Source organism: Lagopus leucura, unplaced genomic scaffold (assembly GCF_019238085.1).
Source record: "Lagopus leucura isolate 7727_CA_CO unplaced genomic scaffold, USGS_WTPT01 Super-Scaffold_100027, whole genome shotgun sequence".
In the NCBI taxonomy this organism is placed as follows: Eukaryota; Metazoa; Chordata; class Aves; order Galliformes; family Phasianidae; genus Lagopus; species Lagopus leucura.
The window spans coordinates 474673-495205 of record NW_024962278.1 but is presented as its reverse complement, the minus strand read 5'-3'; the positions used below and the strand labels follow the sequence as shown (position 1 = coordinate 495205).

At 47.8% G+C, this 20533-nt stretch overlaps 1 protein-coding gene across 6 annotated transcripts in view; it reads right to left on the bottom strand.

Annotated features, from left to right (window-relative positions):
• SIL1 (SIL1 nucleotide exchange factor) overlaps positions 1–20533 on the bottom strand; it is a 90326-nt gene that overhangs the window by 53556 nt on the left and 16237 nt on the right. For 3 of the 6 annotated variants that reach the window (XM_042880644.1, XM_042880649.1, XM_042880645.1), the window contains 2 exons: positions 14778–14892; positions 11393–11528 (listed from right to left, as the gene is read on the bottom strand). In XM_042880644.1, coding sequence (XP_042736578.1) covers positions 11393–11528; positions 14778–14882 — 241 coding nt within the window. In that variant the 5' untranslated portion in view covers positions 14883–14892. Of the gene's footprint in view, positions 1–11392; positions 11529–14777; positions 14893–16384; positions 16518–18650; positions 18774–20533 lie in introns of all 6 variants that reach the window. The other 3 variants (XM_042880646.1, XM_042880647.1, XM_042880648.1) reach the window with 3 other exon arrangements.

Sequence of the window (20533 nt, the reverse complement as noted above, 5' to 3'; positions counted from 1 at the left end):
CTTGAAGAAAACCTGTGCTGTTCTCAACACCAACACAATGAGCTCCCAACAGCAAACAAGTGGCAATACCCACAGTGAGGTGACAGCGAGCGACTCTGAGCTAGCAGCTTCAGCTTCTGCCTTTTGTACCTCTGCAAGTTCCTAGGAGCTCTTCTCGACTTCCAGACATCCTAAACCTGTCCAAGACTCTGTTTACGTGCTGAAACAACGTCAAGGTGGGATGAAAAGGCACCCAGGCTCGCTCCTAGATGACAGTCACATCCCTCCTCATTTCAGCTCTTTTGCAGTTCCTGCACAGTCCCCACAGGAAGCTGCAGGGATTAAGACAGAACTGCTGGCACCAAAGGCCTCTGTGCTCACATCTCACAACGCTCCATGTTTCAGGCCCATCCTCCCAGAGGAGAACTTCCTGACTGGGGCGTCAGCAGCAAACCTAACAGCTGCTGGATTGACACCAAAAAAATACAGTTGGAAACAAAGTAACTGAGGTGCTCCTGTGCCTCTGATACTTTCTTTCTTTAAACACCACTAGGCCAAAAGAAGCAATGGAGCTAATGAGCAGAATTTACTGATTCATCTAGACGGAGCTGCAGGAAGCACTGTAACTAAGTCTTAATGTATTCTGAAGAGTGACACTACAAAGTGACGTTATAGGAATCTGTATTTACCATCTCCCCATGCGTTCTGTATCCAAGGTGCTGTGTTACACTTAATAACAGTATTTCTCCCCAGCTGCCAGTGTTGCAAATCCTGCCTGACACCTGACAAGCTGATGGTTGGGGTCAACTCGTCCCCCCAGTACGTCTGTGCCTCCACTCAGTACAGAGTTGGCAGGGTGCAGAGGGATGAACTATAAAAACAGCAGTGCCCACACGACGCACAGGGGAGTACAGAGCACTTTCTCATGTGCTGGCTCCACCGTGCCAACCACAATGCAGCAGAAGTGTCCTTTTCTCCCCCCTTCACAGGCAGGACCAATGCAGAGCACAGCAGCTGTCATAGGGAGGTGCCTACAGCTTTGTGTGAGGGTCCTCAGCTCCGCTACCTCTGAGATGTGCCTCTCAGTGACTTCACATCCAGCTTTTAGATCTTGAACACAATGCCCTCAATGCGGTCTCACAGAGAGTCTTGTTTTATCTGTTTGCATAGCGTTCTTCAGTCTGAGAGAAAAATCACCTCTGCACTCAGGCTGTACGTGGCAGTGCCTTGGGTTGTGGATGGATGCTTGAGAAAAAAAGATGCTATCATCCAGCTGCTGTCTGCATCACCTGTACTGCAGTGCAGCCAAAAGAAATCAGGTAAACCATCTCTAGTCCAATTCAAGTTAAAAAGAAAACAAACACCCACAAAACCACACCATAAATCAGTCTATAAGTACAGAAGAGACTGAACAGTGGAAACAGACTGTGTTTGACCTAAGCTGAGGACGTGTGTTGTAGCAAACAAAGGGGAGTGTGCACACTGGCTCCCTGCAGAGCAGTTGTATTAACGCCTTTCACAGACACAGCTGGACTTGGAAGAGCCTTGGCTTTTCCTCCTCCTCCCCTCCTGCCAGCAAACACGGGTTTTCCACAGGCAGGGTGAGGTAAGAGCTGCCCTCTGGCCGCAGCCTTGCTCTGCTCACGTTGCAGGACAGGCTCATTCCGCTGCAGAATGCAAGCCAAACTTTTGGAAAAGAGTAGTTAAGGAGAGCAAAGTAAGTAGGAAGGTGATAAAATGGGGCTTAGGATGAGAAAAGCGAAAAGCCTCTCGCCTCAACTTTCAGCCTAGCCTCCGGTCCCATGGGGCACCTTCATCCTGTGGTTCAGGCAGCTGGCTGCAGCCCTGCTCAGATCCACATCTCCCAGGTGTTGTCTCAGCCATACTTTACGTGGCCCCACCTCAGGGGGGCCTCACCAACTCTTCCCATGTTTGTTCCACGCAGGTTTCAGCCCACGTTTCAGGAAGGAACAACCAGCATCACCACCAGGATTTGCAGCTCCCTGTGAAGCCCACCATGAGATCTTCTGTGGTAAGAAGGGTACTGTTCTACAGAGGCACACGCTGGTGGAGGCTGCAAGATTGCCCAGCCCTGTTCAAGCAGTAACACATCAACTAGGCAGCCCAGAACTGCATCCAGTTGAGTTTTGAGCATGCCCAAGGATGGAGAATACACGACCTCTGCAGACAACCTGCTCCAGCATTCCATCACCCCACAGTAAATCAATTTTTCCCGTATTTTAACATATCTTCTATTTCCTTCCACTTCTTCTCCTGTCCCTGGGCACCGCTGGCAGGAGGACAAGGCTCACCTCGATCCTCCAGCAGTTCCTCACACAGCCCAGAAGCCTGCTGGCTACCTTTGCCTCAAGGACACTTTGCTGGTCCACGTTCAACCCTGTGCCCACCAGGACTCCAGGTCTCTTGCTGTCAAGCTGCCTGCCAGCTGCTTGGCCACCAACCCGCACAGAGCAGGGGGTTACTCTCCTCAGGGCAGAGATTCCCTACAGCCCACTCCTCCATCCCCAAAAGGGCAGCTGCCCTCCCACCTTCACATCACAGTCTGTAAGCACCAGCCTTTCAGAACTCGCCACCTTATTACAGCTCTCATTACTGAAGACACCAAATTTCTCGTGTTAGCAACTGCAGAACAGCGAGGCAATCGTAATTAGCAGGCACCCGGTTAGCACATTAAGTGATCGTATAATAGATGAAGAACAGGTGGGCTTTGTTTCAAATAAGCAAAGCAGATTACATCAAAAGGTAAATGCATCTTAAAATACGGTCTTGAAGATAATTTCAGAGGTATTTTGGAAATACCACCCCACAGAAATAGAAAGGCTTCATGTGGGCTGCGTGGCAAATTCTAAAAATAAAACCTGGTCTGGGGTTAGAATCTAAATTGTTGGTAAGATCTATTTATTCACACCCTGCAGTGATGGCGCAGACACACAGCCCAGTGTTTCTTTCTTTTACTTTGCAGGATCATAGGCACACTCCTGTTATTGCCATTGCTGCTTCCACGGTCTTTACAACCCTGGGAGATCTCCAGCAGAAGAACAGAAGAAATGCCAAGTGACAGACTGCATACATTAATTCGGTATGCACATAACATCCTGTTGCAAGTGAATGACCTGAGCGAAACTTCCTGCAGTCTGAAGGAGTAGGCAGAAAATCAGGACAGAGAAAAAAGCATCCCTGAATTGAAGGAAGGTATTTTGAATCAGAGATGCCATCTCTGATTAGAATTTCCAACACCACCACGCTCACTCCTTCCAAAATGTAAATACGTAATAAAAAATTAAACTTGAATTCAGTTTTATGAGAGTTCTTGCAATAAATGGGAATTAGTTCTACAAAACGTCAAAACAGACCCAAGGAGATCACATTTCTCTCCCGAGCTTGTGCTGGTAGAGCAGAGCTGGAAAACACAGATCTATATACATTCTCAACTCTCAATCTTCCTTGAGATGCTGAAGGAAGCTGTTTCAGTAAAGCAGCCATTGGCTTCAGCAGGCATTCAAAGAAGAACAAACGCAAAACAAGCTTCCAGACCACAAAAAACATCAAATACCCTTTTTAATTTACACCCCAGACAAATTCATTGCAGATTCTGAAATGCAGAGAGGGCAGAGAGCAAAGAAAACACATTGCCAAGTGTGTTGGCAATGACAGCATGATGGATATTTAGCCCTTCCCTCGGAAGAGGAAGGTGCTTTCAAGCAACAGTGGAGGAGGCAGAGCACCTGGCTGAGGGAAAGGTTTGTGGAAAGAGAATCTGCTGCTACTGTGACCCTGTATAAATGTATGGAAATGTAAAAAAGAATGGCTGCAGCCACATCTGAGGAAGGGCACTGACTGGAGCCAGGAACTGGGAAGGAGCAGGGTGAGTGTGCTCTGCAGGATCCACTTCCCTGCGTGCTGCACACCCAGCAGACATCTTTGCCTCACTACTTAAAATCAGCTTTTATAAACATCAGCGAGGTCTCTGTGCTCATGCAGGAAGGAACGACCAGAGCAGGATCATAGAAAACACATTTTCTTCCAAATTATGAAGAAGATAATGTGAACTTGTCAAACACACAGCTGGGACCCAAACACATCTGTGTCTTCAGAAAGGGGTTCAGGAATGATCATTCTGGTCACAGAAGAGGGAAGATGCTCAGATAGGAAATACAGGATTACCAAGGCTGGATACATTCTCAGCATGCTCTCCAGAAGGGAAAACACTTTTCTTCCAAAGCACTGTTACAAGCTTGAAATAAATAGGCAGGCTGTTAGATAAAGACAGTGATAAAAATAGATCTGTTATTAAATACCTCTTCTTTAATGAGGTTCATCCTTCTGAACAGCCACAGGAAGGTTATTAACGTTATTACAGAAATACAGCATGCTTGCACATTAAAACCAGACTAAGACATTTCTCATCCCCCAGCACACACTGAAGTATCTCTGTAGCTCACAAGTTCACAGCAGCCCTGGCTTGGATGAAAAAAGATGAGAGGAATGAGAGATCTGCCTCGGAGGAGATCCCCACCAAACAATGCAAATACAACCACGTGAATGATTCCTGCTGCCTACATCCACCACCACACAGCTGATACACTCACTCCTTTAACTAATGCTATGTTTATAACGCCAGCCAGAGGATCATCAAAGCCAACTCTGAAAATATTTTGAAAAAAATGCAGCCCAGCTTCCTATGGTTGCACAGGAAAAGCAACTTGACTCCACAACACCTCCATCAGTCCTGCTGCGACTGCTCCAACCTCACCACTGACACCCCGTGGGGGGGATGCGCTCACACAAGCAGCCAGCAGGAGTCACCAGGTTGTCTCACCTGAAACACATCAGTACACACTTTTTTCAACTGTGCCCAGTATCTGAGCTACTGGCTGTGCTACAGAAACTGTAAAACTTTTATCCGCACTTGGGGAGGAAAAAAAAAGGGGGCTCCCAGTTCATTTCTCTGAACCTGACACCATCACAGACCTGCTGCTGAGAACAATGGCTGCACAACTTCTCAGGTCACAGAAACAAGGGTGAGAAACATGGGGAAAATCCTCCGAGCCGGGTCAGTGCCTAGGGGGAGATACAGCCCCGCAGCTCCACGGATACAGCTGTCAGACAAGAGAAGCAGAACATTTACTTAAATGAGAGTCTTTTCTTTTTTTAAATGTGCATGTTCAGTTACTGGTCTATGAAGTTCTGTCATTTGCTACGGTTTCCCACTTCAGAATGTGAAAGAAAACAGCTCTGCACCTCAGCTGCCTCCAGGAGAAAGTCATCTCGATGCCCAGCACACTGTAACGTGGTTGTTCCAAGGGTGTTCCAGTTACATGGGACAAAGGAGAGCACACTCCCAGCAATGACTTTCTATGCGAGGAGATGGTGATAGGACAAGGGGGAACAGCTTTGAACTAAAGGAGGAGAGATTTCTGTTAGATGTTAGGGGGAAATTCTTTTACTCAGAGGGCAGTGAAGCCCTGGCACTGCTGCCCAGAGAGCTGTGGTGCTCCATCCCTGGAGGTGCCCAAGGCCATGGATGCAGCCCTGGGTAGCCTGAGCTGGTGGTGGGCACCCAGCCCATGGCAGAGGATGAGGGGGCTGTAAGAGCCCTCCCAACCCAACCATTCTATCATTCTATTATCACCACATTGGCAGCCACAACAGCACCTTAACAGCATGCTGAAAAATGCTTTTACAGACAGTATTTCCAAGTTCAAAGAGCTAGCATCCTTCAAACACTATCTACTTGAATGCAGGTTTCACAGACTTCCCATCAACACACCCTGTGAGCATCTGCAGCACTAAGAACTCCCTTGGTTTCACATCTCAGCACTCCACTGCACCTCACCAGAGCCAGAAGTGGTGCATGGAGTTTCAGTCCCAGCATCTTCGCCGGAAAAGACTTCCAGCACAAGGAAGACTTATGCAGGAACTCCTAAGGAAGGCAGTTAAGGAGATCATCCATCCTGCAATGTGAGGGTGAGAAGTCACAGAAACCACATGAGGATGGAGAAGCCAAGAGAAGAGAGCATGGAGGTATTCAGTAAGAAACTGGACAAGGCGTGAGAGACTTCTAAGATGCCAAGAGCAAGAGGTGAGATGGATAAAAAGGCAGAGGGAGCTGCTAGTGGTCGTAACTAACTCCAGGCTCCGAATATTTGTAGTTGCTCTCAGAACTGCTTGGTCTTTCCTATTGGCCAGAGCAGATGGTAACAGCCCTACAGCTGAGATTTTTTCCCTTCTCTACATCAGTTATAAACATTTTGTTTATTTTAAAGAACTGGGAAAGAAGCATTTCATCCAGTAAAAATGAGGTTTATGCATGTCAAGCTGTGCTAAAACAAGCACACCCCTGCAGCTTACTGACTTTTTCCCAGCCCTTTCTCGCCAGGGCTGACACAGACATTTCAGAGACCTGCCCACAACTTCTTAAGACAGGTCTGGGTCACCCCAAAGCCAAAGATTTGGACAGATTCATTAATTCAGCAAAGCAATTAGCAGGACTCGGGCAGCCTGGTGAGCAGTACGAGCAAGACATCCAGCCAGACACCACCTCCTGACACCCAGCCAGGCTGTGGGGAGGTCTGGCACAGGACTCCTGAGCTGGAGGGGTCCCTTTGGATGGGGAGGAGAGTGACAGAGACTGGCAGGGCACTTGGCAGCTCTGCGTGCATAAACCTGCTCCTGTCATCACTTTCTCCTCCCAGCTTTAATAAGCTCTGCCCAGCTTCCAGTAGTGCTGGCTCGTTTGGATGTTGAGTTCTCTTGAAAGACAGACTAGCAACAAAGCTGGATGGAGTTATTCCCCATCCTCAGTCTTCCTTTTTCTAACAGCATCTCAGCAAGTCTTTCAAAGCAACTTCTGAACTTACTCCCCCAGTGTGAATGTTTTCTTTGAGAACCATGTTTCCGTATGCATAAAACTTTGTTTGTGCAGCAAATGACACACAGGAAGACCTGGGACAAATACGAGCAGCAAAGATAGCTACTGACAGAGAAAGCAGCCCGAGGACCTTTGGAAGCTGCAGCCGTGGATATTTAAATGCTAAGTGATGTATCATCAGCTCCCTGCTGAACTTAAGATGGTTTCATCTTCACAGAAGCAGCAACAACAGCATGCTCGTATCAACTTCTCTCTTGCAGTTTGATCAACAGCAGCAGTCATGGCTCCTTATTTTTTAACTGCAATATAATTAGGCACTTAGGAAAATGACTCTGCACAGTACAGATGCTACAGAGTAACGGCAGGTAGCAGCATGGAGCTCTGCGAGTCAGAAGTTTAACAACAGCTGAAGGTCCAAGGCCAGCCCAGCTCCTGCAGCATATGCTCCATCAGTGTAGATACAAACATCTGTCTTCCAAACCTGACAGAGATCCAGTGCTGCTGCACGTCAGCCACTAGCACGAGATTTTGCTCTGTTACTCTGGACCAAAGGAGGGCTTCCCGAGTCCCATCGCTGGCTGCTCTCAAATGGAAAGCATGCAAGGCAGACTGTAAATATTTTCATTTCGGGGGCAGACGAGATTCCCATTTGATCCATCTGGATTTGGAGACTGGACACATCAATTCACAACTTTAAACTGACGGACCAGAAAGCTGCCAGCTAGCTCCTGCCATGCTGAGGAATGCAGCTGCTGCCACTGAGCTGCACAGAGCCCATCTGCAGCTGCACCATGGGACCAAGGCTCCCCATCTCGCTGGTGACTGCTATGGCAAAGGCAGTTAATCCTTTTTCCTTCCTGTTACATAGCTGCCTTTTCTGCTTCTTCAAGGAATTACACAGCTGTCTAGAATCGCAGCAGAGAGAAAAAGCCAAAGAAAAAACCTGAAAACCTGAGTGGTTGTGAATGCAAGAAGGAAACAGAAAAGCAGCAAACCACTGAAACCAGCCCAGAAAGATCTCAGCTCTGCTCCACACAGCCCTGGAACCAGAGGCAGCTTCTGGAAGTACAAGGCACAGCATTACACACATCCACTGCCCTTAGTCTGCCCCAGGCACTTCCACTTGCGATGGCCAAGATGAGATGCTGGACTGGACAACCTTTGGTATAAACCAGCACGGGCACTCAAAATTACACATTAGGTTTCCTGGCATTTAGGTATCTAATAAAGTGATTCTTTACAGAGTTGCCAGTACATTTTTTTGCTGCAATGCCTTCCCTGAGGAGCAACTTCTGATGCTAATGTCAAGTGGAAAAACTGCTGCTTGGTGATGTGATTAGATAATCAGAGCAACCCAATTTTCATCCATCAGAAGGAATAGCTTTTTAACAAAGAAGAAGGAAACAGGGCGCCCAAATGACAAAAACAGGTAATGCTTTGTAAATGAAGTATTAATGTGCTTTAGAATGCTGTGCTGAGGCTGCATGGGAACATGGCATACGAATGCATTTACACACAAGAGTCCAAAAAATTGATCAGTGTGATACAGCAGAGCAGAAGGGCCATGACAATAATAATCTCAAGGGCAGCCTCACCATCATGGCCACCCACACATACACAAGAAATGGTCCCCACTTCTTTAACAAGAACCCCATCCAAAAGCTTCCAGTCGTCTCTGACATCGCAAAGACTAAGGATCAGGTTTTGGTTACACCAATCAACAAAGAATGCCTTGAAAAGCATGGAAATAGGGTGCTCCTGCATGCTGACAGACTCGCCTCCATGCACTTGGAAGAGCTCAATACAAGAAACAAAAGCAGGTCACTTCTGCAGGTTTCTCCAGAGAGCTTTGAGTTCATAAGGGTACCATTATCTGCTAAAAGTGCAGTTAGAACAGAAAAATTAGAAGAAGCATTTCAAAAATAAAATTCTGCTCTGTGATGGAACTTGAGATGGGACATGATGCAGTCACCAGCGTGAATACTCATTCCAAGAACACTGCAATGCCACTCATTAAAATCCAAGCAGCCCGCAAGTTCTGAAAGATGCAAACCACAAACAGAGAGAAAAGCCCTGCGGACATCTTCATCATCTCCCTAGGTGATACCAGAAAGACACGTGGAGGAGCCGGGAGACGTCTGACGGGGCACGTATCCTTTGTGCCTAGCCCAGCAGCGCCTGCTCTATTATTCAGTACCATGTGCAAAAGAAGCAACGCCTAACAAATGCGTTAAAGGACTTGGTGAAGTTTCACCAACCTGCAGCTCGTCAGCTGCCCGGCCTGCTGGCAGAGGAGACAGCTGATCTCCCAGCTTCCCGATTGCAGGAGGCAGAGCTCTTTGGGTAACTGTCTCTCCGTGTTTGCATCCAGCTACCTCCAGCAGCTTGAAGCGTGCACAAAGCACAAGGTAGAACTTGATCAAAACCCAGCTCACATTTTAGGCAGCGAGGGAACAACTGTACAAAGCAGTGTTACATATACAATAACAATTGAATTTCGTGGAGAGATTTGACAGGTTACAGGTTGATGACACTGCTGCAGTCTCGGTGGAAATGCGGTTTGACGCAATTAGCAAAAAGGAACAAGAAAAGCAGCAGAATAAAACCGGCAATACAGTATAAAATTTGAGCAGCCGTGGGACCGGACACGAGCATAAAAACCCTGCACTGAGCTCAGAACAGGAACGAGATGGAAAACGAACGCAACAAGGGGCAACGGGACCCTGACCTCTCTTCTATTTAAAATTGAAGATCCAGAGTGTGAGTGACATTTGCTCCCTCTGGCAAAGAAGGACACAGGTCGCTACACAGATAGCAATGGAGGGCAGCAGGGGGTCATCCCAGAGCCGGGCAGAGGACAGCAGAGTTGGAGTGTTTGGCTGCAGCCTCCCCTGGGCAGCGCCGAGCACACAGCAGTTGCAGCAGCCAGCCGGGCACGCAGCTATGGACACAGGAATCATGTCAGGAAACAAGGAACGTGCAGAGCTGCTGGACTGGTCACACTGCCAGCCCGCATCCCTCTGTGGAATGAGCAGAACATGTGCTAACAACACAAGCACACGGCCACCACAAGATTTCACTTCAGCCAAACCTGCAGCAGGCAAAAAATAGGCTGGCAGGAGGCTGCCAGAGAAGACTCCTTTTATCCTGTTGTTTCTGACCAAAGCCTGCACACATACCTGTAATGAGAATCTGTCACGAGCAGGCCACCATTTAAGCCTTTTTACGGCAGTAATTGAAATTCTTTCCCTACAGCTGACAAGTGCTCTGCTTCCATAAGTCCTTCACTGCACATACCTAATGTGGAATTTCTACAAAAATAAAATGGAACAAAACACCCAAGCAATGGAGAAGGTACTTCTGAACAAAAACGGCAATGACATTTATAATGACTGCAAGTATATCCATATTCTGCTTCAGCAAGGGTGGTAGGGATCTGCCAGTCTGCATACTGAGCAGGGACACCACATGCCTTCCATACATAATGGTATAGAAATGAAATCTAAGTGTACAGTGCAGCTTTGATAAATTTAGGGGTTTTTGCTAGACATTTCTGTTAGAGAAAGACTTGTATTTGAAAGGTAATCTTGCTCTAACTGGCAGAAATTTCAAGATAAATGGATCCCATGTTTGTTCTTTCAATAATAATACTGTACGCTGAATAGAGTTCTTAGAAATTAGGAGCACTTCATAAAAATTAATTACTGCTTAGTCCATGCTTCTGAGGTGCGATGGCACATTGTGCACACATGAGGACACCAGTGCACAAGTGGGTTAAACACCTTGGCCAAAACCACCGAGTTTACTTAATGATCGTCCTAATTACCAAAGTGGGTGCACTCGTGCATTTCCACGTGTTTAAATGGGCTTATCCTCTGCAAAGCCTTGCCCACAGCACAGGATTTGCAGTGAAGCAGCCTGCTCGGTTGGTGCCTTCTCATACACGTCGTCCCATAATGTCTAACAAAAGATACCAACTCAAAATAACTGACGAGATTTTTTTTGTGGGATGCATGGGTTAAGATTTGAGGAATAGAAGCCGTGGTTCATTCAGCTAAGGAACAGAAATCCCATTGTTAAGAAGCTGTGTAGTGTTACAGTGACAATTCTTAATCAGACTGCCACCGAGCTGCGTGTCATCAGCCCACACTGGAGCGCAGCAGACCTGAGGTACCGCGTGCCAGCAAATGCTATAAAATTTGAGTCTTGACAAGCGCACAAAGAGAGAAAGGGCTTTGGAGCTAGTGACCGAGACACGTCACCACCTACAACGTGACCGGCAGCCCGCTCGACCTGCTCTGCTGAACTGAAAGCACTTTAGCAGCCACTCTTGTTGCCGGTTTGGTGATGGTGGCTTTTCTCTGTACTGGGTCACTGGGTCCGTTTCCTCCCCGTCTGAACAGTAGCAGAAGAATACATCGTCATGGGAACAAATAGGTATTTTTAGTTTTTCTGCACGGCTGCTGTCGGAGGTGTCAGATGAGGTTTCAGGGGGACACTACAATTAGTCACCAGCGTTACCTGGACGGACAGCCTGCCACTGACGCGTCGGGTAAAACACTTCCAGGTCCTCGGGATCAGCGCCATCATCTGCTATTGGCTCTTTCCCGCTGCCATCTCTCGTGTCGCTCTCTTCTATTTTCGTAAGGGCAAATTCCTTTTGGACAGAAGAGATTCAGCTCATTAGCAATCGCATCTGGCTAATTCAGTGCCGGCTGAGAATACCAAATTTTTCCCTCGCCAGCAGATTTTTTTTTTTGACATCCGAGATTCTTTCCACATGGTTAAATTTAGATTTAAAGTATATTAAAGGTTAAACATGCATAACTAGCATGACATTTGTGCTGAACAAAGCAACGCAGCTTATTTCCTATTCCAGTGCAGGCTGCAGGCTTAAAACAAGCTTCTGCAGAGCCTCACCTATCTTCTGGCTGGAGCCACGAGCCCTGACTATTATTAGGCCTTGTGTAACATGGTAGGACCCTGTTTTCCCTTGCCTAAAAATATGTCAAACTTCAAACTTTTTCAGCTGAAATTTTCCACACTACTGGAACGCCTCAAGCATTTATTTTTTTTTTTTTCCCCTTAAATGCACTTATTTCAGGCTTGGAGACGATTTCAACCAAAATAGTTCAGCTGTTTCCAAAATAGGACACATGAAAACACACCGGCCAGCCTGTGCAACGAAGACACGAGCATCCTTCTCTTTGCACACCCCAAGTGCCTTACAAGCCCTTTCAAACTATGAGGCAGTGATCTACACACCACTCACCTTGCAACTGCTGCACGTGGACACAGAAGTGTGGTAGAACAGTTAGCAGGAGGGGCATGGAGTTGTACAAAGGAAAAAACAGGGATGAAAAGCAGGAAAAAAAATCCTTGCCCCCTAGGGAAAGCTCAGTATTCACTACAAGGTCTCCCTAGGGAGCTGGTGGGAGTCACCACAAACCTCAAAGGACAAAATTATTCAGAGTGCACAGCAAGTAACAGCCCCATACTATCTCACAGCAGACTATTAAGTGCTTGGGAAGCTGGGTTTTGCTGTTCTGGTTCTCACAGGAACAGATAACCCAGTCCAGGCTAACCATCCAGATAGCTCTGTTTCCATTGCAGGGAGCATTATCTGCTTCTGATACGGCCAAGAATGGCACCGCAGAATGATTTCAAATAACCAGTCCATAGGGAAAGACAATTCCTAATTGTTGGCAATTAGAGTAAGAGTTACAGCCAGCTCACTTCATGAAGTGTTGTGATATTAAATCTTACAATATTTTCACAGAGGGGAAAGAAAAAACAAGATAATTAAGAGGTTAACTGGAAGTTTCAGGCCATGTTCTGCCTTCACTCCTTTCACTCCTTGGAAAAAAGAGTGTATGTTTGCTGGCAGAATCTGGATGCTTTGCATATAAATATTATCAGGTCAAGGAGAGTGTTTCCGAGCGAGAGAAACAGCAGTCTGAGCAAAACACATCCAATTAGCCATGATAGTGGTAACACATTAGAATGGTTGACAAATCTATAGAATGCTTCTATTTTGCCTGTCAAAAGGGATTGAAACTTCAGAAATCCACTGGAAAAACAGAGCTTAACTCCTGCTTTCGCTCAGTGCATTAAAGGCTTGAAATTGTTAAGATTATGACAAATGGTTAAAGCTCAGTAACAATCATAAACATAAAAAGCCAGATTCTACTGATGAAAATCAATGTTAACATTTTCTGAGCCCAGACTCAACAGGACCGAAATGAATGAGTGAGCGCAGTTATTACTTAGCTTGTTTGCACTGCTGTATTATTATCCAAGAGGGACTTACCCATCCAGCCCATTGTAAATTCACTGACAGGCCTCTGACTGCTGTATCTGTTGAAACACTTAATGGAGATGGCTGATGTTTACGGCCTCTGCTCAGCAGAAGAGCCGTGGTCTAAATGTTCTAGATGGGCAAGAGGACGGGTCTCAGCCTGCTCAAATGTAACTGTCAGAGTTTGGCCCCAAACTGCTTTGCAATACCCTGTGTGTCATTAACATCTCCAGAGTGGTGAAAAAAGGCAATGCCACACAAGCCTCCATTTATGCAGTGACAAACCACATCGTTATGCAGAATCCTTTTTGGTTTGTTTTCACAATTAAGAAGAAGAAAGATGTTTTCTAAAGACCAATGGAAATTTCCTTAAAGCTGTAAAAAATCCTCCTTCCTTGGATCAGTCTGAATCCACTACAGTAAGCTGAGGACCCTCGGCAGGGACAGCTGAGACAACCTGCAGCTTGTTCTCAGGGATGCAGCCACCACAGAGCCGATGCAAAGGGAGCACAGGAAAAGGGGATCCAAAAAGTAACGACCTACTGAGCTGATGGGACTCGTGATCCTCCACGTCAGGCTGCCTGCCAGCTCAGGCAGGTGCACTGGTGGTCCCAACACCCGTTCCCCAGCTTTTTGCTACAGCTGAGCTGACTACACTCCACCTCCAGCCTCTTCCCTGCCCTCTCTGCAGCGAAGACAAATTATCACATCAGTACCTGACTCCACATGGATCCTAGGCCTGCACAGCACATACTTTATTCTGCCCCTCACATATGCTCCGGTTAATAGCACAGCCCACGCAACCAACAGACCAGCAAGCTGCGACACATTAGGCAGGAGTGAGCATCCAGGGACATGGGAGGCCAGTAATCCCCTGTGGGTGTTGCTGCAGAAATCAATTTTAAGCCACAGCATAAATTAAGCTAAATAAAAACCCACACACAAAATCAAACATCCAAACAAACAAAACTTCACTCTGCACTGCTACAGAGTGTCCTTTGTGCAAGCACCTCGAGGAAACCTCCCAGATCTGATCTGGCAGGGCTGGGCACCCGGGCTTAGAAGCAGAATGGGTGTAATTCTGCATACCTGGACAAATGCAAAGGGCAGAAAGCTTCCACCCACCACAGCCACAGCTTCAAAATACCACAAGTAGCAAAATGTGGGCAAGTGAGATATGAGGACCCAAGAGGGTGCTCTTCTAAACCTGACTCACTTGCAGTGACTCAACAGAGGCACAGCTAGCAGAATAACTGAAGCCATCTCCTCTTGCCACTAGACCACATCATTAGCTCTGGCTCTTGGCATGGAGGAACATGCGACAGCCCCAAATAGAAACAGTGACACCCAGCAAATGAGAGAGCTGCCCAAGAGCACAGCTCCCTTTGCAAACCCTTTTAACTGACATTACAGTGCAATTCCTGAGGCCGAGGCAAAGTTTCAAGAAAGCCCTTCTGAAACGTTGTTATTGATCAGCTATTGAGGAGGGGAGCAGCAACAGACCAACTGCTGTCAGACTCCATGTGACATTACACCATGACCAAGGGAGGTGTGACCCCACCAGAGAGGCTGAACAACCCTCTGCAAACCCAGTATCCACACACTTACAGGAATTCTGTCGCTTAGGCTTGACCAGAAAAACACTGCAGAAAGCAGTAGGAGCAGCAGGCTGACTCTGGCAACAGCGCAGGGGAATCTGGCCCAGTGAGACATTGCCACTCACCTGCAAAGCAAAGGAAAACAAAACCAAGAATACTTTAGAACAAATTTTCACAGGTTTCAGCGTTCTTTACACAATATTGTTCACCACTGCACAGGTTCAGGGCTGTGAGGTGGCAGGACACACCAGACCTAGGTGTCAGCTCACGGATCTCGTCCAGGGGAACACAAAGCACAGGGTGCCGACTTTGCTGCTAATGGAGTTTATGGCAGGTAATGACAAAGCACTCTGCACTGACCCTGCAGGGGCTGACGTCTCCTGGAAAATATGAAGAGACTACCAGGAAAAACAGAACTCAGTTGTGGTCCTGCTACAGTTTGTTTACAATATTTTGCAGAGATGAACAAGATTTACTCAGCAGTTCCTACAGCACCAGGCTTCCCCGCCTGCCCTGGTGCTGGCCTTCCCACTGCGTGCACCGGGGCTGGCTCTGCTCGTGCTGGAGGGACAGGGCACCCACACAGCAAGCACATGGGCTCTGGGCAGAAGCAGGCCACTAGCCAGCCTAGTGCAGAGCTGCAGGTTTATTTACCCATTAAAGGAACAGCCACGCTCACAGCAAGGCAGCGTGCAGCTCAGCCCGCCTGTCCTCGCGCTGGGTGGGGAGGGGAGCAGGCTGCCAGCATGCAGGCTGGAGAAGCATTTCCTTTGATTGGCTCTAAATTTACACGCTGCTAAATTAAACTAAATGAGGTCTTTTGAAAGAAGATGGGACTGATTAGTTCCGTTCAAACACTCCTTCATTACTCATCCCTCCATCAAGCCCGCTCCTACTCCTATCCAGGTTTTAAAGAATTTCCTCCCATACATGCAGTCCTAAATATCTTTCTCCCTCTGTTGTCCATCAGGATGGCAAATAGCATCACAGTTTTTTTCTCCTTTGCGCAACCACCTTCTACTTCCACAAAATCAAAAATAAATTAAACAGAGCTGTCAGGACCAAATCCATCAGCTCTTTCCTCAGCCAAACCTTCCCTGATGCCAGCGAGGCTTACACCTGAACTGGCACCTGCCCGAGTCTGGGCCCATGAAAGCTGCTACTCCATTCCACCTGGCCTGCAGGAAGCCTGGATGCTGGGGAACCACAGGTGCACCTGACACCGGCTCCTGCCAAAGGAGAAGGACAAGGAACAGCAGCTTCTATCTTGAAAGCTCACCAGCCCACAGTGGAATTACTTTTTTAATGTTCTTCCCCACCCATGAACTTGTGTAATTGCTTTTGGAGTAGATGTAGGCCAGTACCTTTCTTTGATAGTCTCCTCATTTCTAACAAGGCAAAGAATCACACCAAGGAAGGTAGCAAAGTCAACCTGTGGCCAAAATCCACACTTCTCGCTTAGGATGCTGCCAAATGCAACATAGCTACAACTAAAACCCACAGAAGTACTTGTGGGCTCAAAATCCATCAGCTCTCAGCAAGCATGCGTGTCCTTCTAGCCAATGCCACACTCAGGACCGCAGACTGACCAAAACAAAAAGGTTCCCCCCTGCTCACCTCAGAAGAAACTGCTGATTTGTTACATAAGAAACAGGTTGTTCTCCTAATATTAGTGGCAAAAAAAAAAAAAAAAAGTGGCAAAGCTGGGATAATGAAAAATTGATGTATCCTGAACATTTCACCTGCAAGTCTGGAAACAAAAAGAGAAAAGAAGAAATTCAACAAAGCAGTGGTTGAAAGAAAATGCGCACTCCCATATAAATAGAGCTCACGTGTACCGAGGAGGCTGGTAGCAAGTGACAGCACAGCCTCTTTAAAGCCTACAACCTCATGCTTGCCTGGAACACGACATCTGCACAACAATTAGCAGCCGGCCTGGGTCCCAGGTAGGCAGGAGGAGCTACCATGTGAAACCTGGGGGTTTGAAGCTCCTGGAGAGAAGCCCATGCAAGCTCACACCTCGTTATAAGGCAGACATAAGCAGACAGTGTGAGAGAGCTTCCAAATGGAGTGTTACATGCATACAAAGCATTTCTGGACACAGCCCTGCAGCTGGCAAAGCAGAAGGAATGGTAACTGTGACCCCACCTGCACAGAGAGCGCTGGCCCTGATTTACAGATGTCATTTTGGGATGCAGCAGCACCCCATACAGCTGTGGCCGATCAGTACTATCACAGCTGCAGGATGCCCACCCCTGCCAATTCCCCTGGCAAGGAGCAGGGCGTTATTTTCAATCCTCCTCTTCTTGTGGGTAAAAATCGTGTCATTGGGGAAGAGCAAAGGGCCACCCTCAAAGAGGTGCCAGCTGCTGGCAGCATCCCCTCGTAACAGCAGGCAGTGTGCCTGTGCCACAGCTGGCCACCAGCTTTGCAGCACAGAGCAGTTGTGCCCCACAGCTCCAGAGGAGCTCCCTGCACCAGTGGCTGCAGAAGCCCTAACATCCCCACTGCCTTCTCTGCTGCAGGAGATGTTTTACTCATTTCACTCGCTAGCTGCACATCAGTAAGTGCTGCGCAGCCCCGCAAATGCAGTTGCTGTAGTCATAGGTGACAGTTCAAAGGAAGTCAGTAACAGGAACATATTTCATTAATGCCTTCTGCTGCTGGGAATGCACCACTCTTTCATGTCCTAACTCAAAGCGTGTACCGCGCACACTGTGTCACTTCAATAAATCTATCCAAAGCCTCATCTGAATTCTGATCAGCTGCTTCATAAGAGCACACAAACATCTCAGAGAGCTCCCCAGCCCGTGCTCTGTTTTATGGCCAAGAGGAAGCAATAACAATAAGCTAATCCTTGTTCTCATCTAGGGATCAAGGGTGCAGCATGGGAATTGTAAGCCTGACAAAACAGTGTGAAAATTTACTAGTTTCAGGCTCGGTACCTGTGCAGTCAGCCTTCATTGAGACCAGTGATAAGGAAATGGACCCATAGCACTTTGTGTCTACAAGCAGAAATGTATATAAAGTTCCTCTTGCTGAGCAGAAGGCAGCAGGGAGCGCGATCAAACAATGAAAGGCACCGAGGAACACATCCCAGCAACCCTGCGGCTGAACTGGTGACACGCGCTAAGCACCCAGCACTCAGGTTCAAGCCAAAGTTTGACTGCCAGTAATAAACAGTTCACAAAATTGTTTTAAAGACAGCTGTGTAAATGGGGATGCTGGACTGAGGAGATGCACTCAGGACAGCAGATGCTGCAGTGCCAAGTTACAAGATCCTTGTTCAAACACAGTATTGTTTCAATGAGGCTGCATCCGTGGCCAAGGCCAGCGTGACATGCAAGGTGACGTAGAAACACAACAGAGAAAGAAAAGGAAATTCAGCTGATCCAACCTAAAATTTTCTTTCTCTGAGCAATAGGGTTCCCAGATCCACAGGGAGCACCCATTTCTGTTGATTTGCTGAAGAGCGGAGGAGCAGAGAGATGTCTCAGAAGCAGCCCAGGGTTTGCAGTCCCTCCTCTTCTGACAAGCCGTGCAGCTGCACGGACAGGAGGAAGAGGAAGGTTTTATCTGAAATGCAGCCTTAGTGAATGAGAGGAGACATCTGTGGACAACCAAAGTGACACAACACGTTCTGCCAGTGCTGCATATGTGGCAGGACGCTCCTTTCCTCAGGTCTGCCATAGAACAAAGGGATGCTCCTGTAAGGTGCCAATCAACAATTTACACAGCAATTTAAGAAATCTGTCATGTATCACACGCTGCTCCTTAAAGGCATCAACAGACTGCTCACAGGTGACACAGTTGTGCTGACCGACTCAGTTGCTCAGAGTGGCCTGGGTAAGGTCCTCCTCAGTGGCACAGGTAAGCTACTCACCAGTCAACAGCCTGCAACTCATGGACCAGCAGCCTTCGGCCTCCACACTGCTGCTCTCCTATCAGCCAGGAAGAGCAGCTCCCAGTTCAGAGTAGCTCCTGCCAGCTGGTCCAGGGGTGCTGCCTGGCAGAGAAGTCTGATGTCATCAGACAGAATATGAGAGGTCGACAGCATCCTCAACTGTGGCTCATCAGTGGGTGAGATTAATCATAAAAGTACCATCCCTTGTCAATTTGACAAGTGTACTTATCCTCTGCTTCAGTACGCCCGTGCTTAAACTGTTTGTGTTTCATTTAGTATGCTCATGTTTGAATGGTTCGCATTTTGCTTATTGTGCTCACGTTTAAATCATTTGTACTTTGCTTAGAAATAGATGTTCTGTAGTAAGTCCCACTGCTCCAGTAAGATCACTGAGACCCAGCATTCGGTTTGCTGTCACTTTGTTGTCAGGTATCCAGAGAACACTGCTGTCCTCTCACAGTGCTTTGCTTCAATCCAGTGGGCACAGCCCTCACCCCCAAACAGACATGTGGGGTCCTACTGCAAATACCATTCTCTTGTGACCAGGATAAGACAGAGCAGCCTACAAACACCTGTCTCTTGGGGGACACAGCCCAAGGGATCGTGTATCTGCTTAGCAGATCACAGCTCTGATGCTCCACCTCAGCTCTCCACCCTCTGACATCAAGCACAGGATTTCTTGGATATCACCAAGATGGGAGCCACGAGGAAACAATCTGCCTGTATTAAGAACCCAGAGGCTCTTATAAGAGAGAAAAGGTGCTGACTTCTAAACATGCCTGCGTGCCAGTGGCAACCTGCAGTGCATTCCAGCATGGAGGACTCAGTAGGAAGATGCCAGCCGAAGAGCAAGAAGCTGCAAGAACCTCAAGGGGCAACTAAACTTCATTCCCTGCCTTTGCAAGACGGCTGCTGGAATTTGCACAAATCCTCCCTTGCTGGAACATGCCCAAAGCCTCTTCAGCAGACAGGTCCTGAGCAGCAGCACTCCCAAAAGGAAGCAGGAGTAAAGCTTCCTTCTGCATAAAACCAACGTTATAACGTCAACAATCTCATCCCAATGAGACACTGTGACGTCCCCAGCTCCGTGCAGAGCCCCACCGCTCTGACAGCCACCAGCCCCCACCAGAGGGGCAACCTCAGCACAGTGCCTCACACACAGCTAGCAGGACAGCACGCACAGCCTGCAAACACCTCACCCCGTGCCAGACTTCAGGATGGAATGAAGTACAGATAGTCCTATTGATATCACTTAACAAACCACTTCTAAAACATTTATTCTTCTTGCGTGCTCCTCATCACTTACTCCTACCAGGACTGTGCTGGGTGTGTTGAAAGCACTCCTACGCAAGGAAGAGGTAGTGGGAACACCTTGCCATATCTGCAGCCTACAGAGAGCCCACACAGCAAGGAGGCTGTGCTTCTAGGTTTACACAAGTAAGTAACAGAGGGACTCTGCTGCTCGGGCACAGATTGCCCTGGGACAGCAAGTCCTCCTCTTCAGTGGGTCTGAATTTGGACGACAACATGGAGAGAAACGTTGAGTCCAAAAGGCTGTAAATCAGCCATGAGGTCACTTGGGTAACTTCTCTCTGGATGGACCTCGCAGGGAAACTCAAGTCCCAGATGCTTGGCTGAAACCTCCCTTCTGCATGGAACCTGGCAAGGACAGAACCAACGCAGGACACAAGAGATCTCTGGGCACAGGTCTGCAGAATGTGGGACTTGGACAGTTGATGGCAGGGCAGCCAGGAGGATCAGAGAGCTCCACCAAGCTCTGTCCCACGCCGTGCCCCAGAAGGGCTGGCTGCCAGGCTGCTGCAGACACCCCACAGAAGCTCTGCACTTCATCCTGCGCTGTC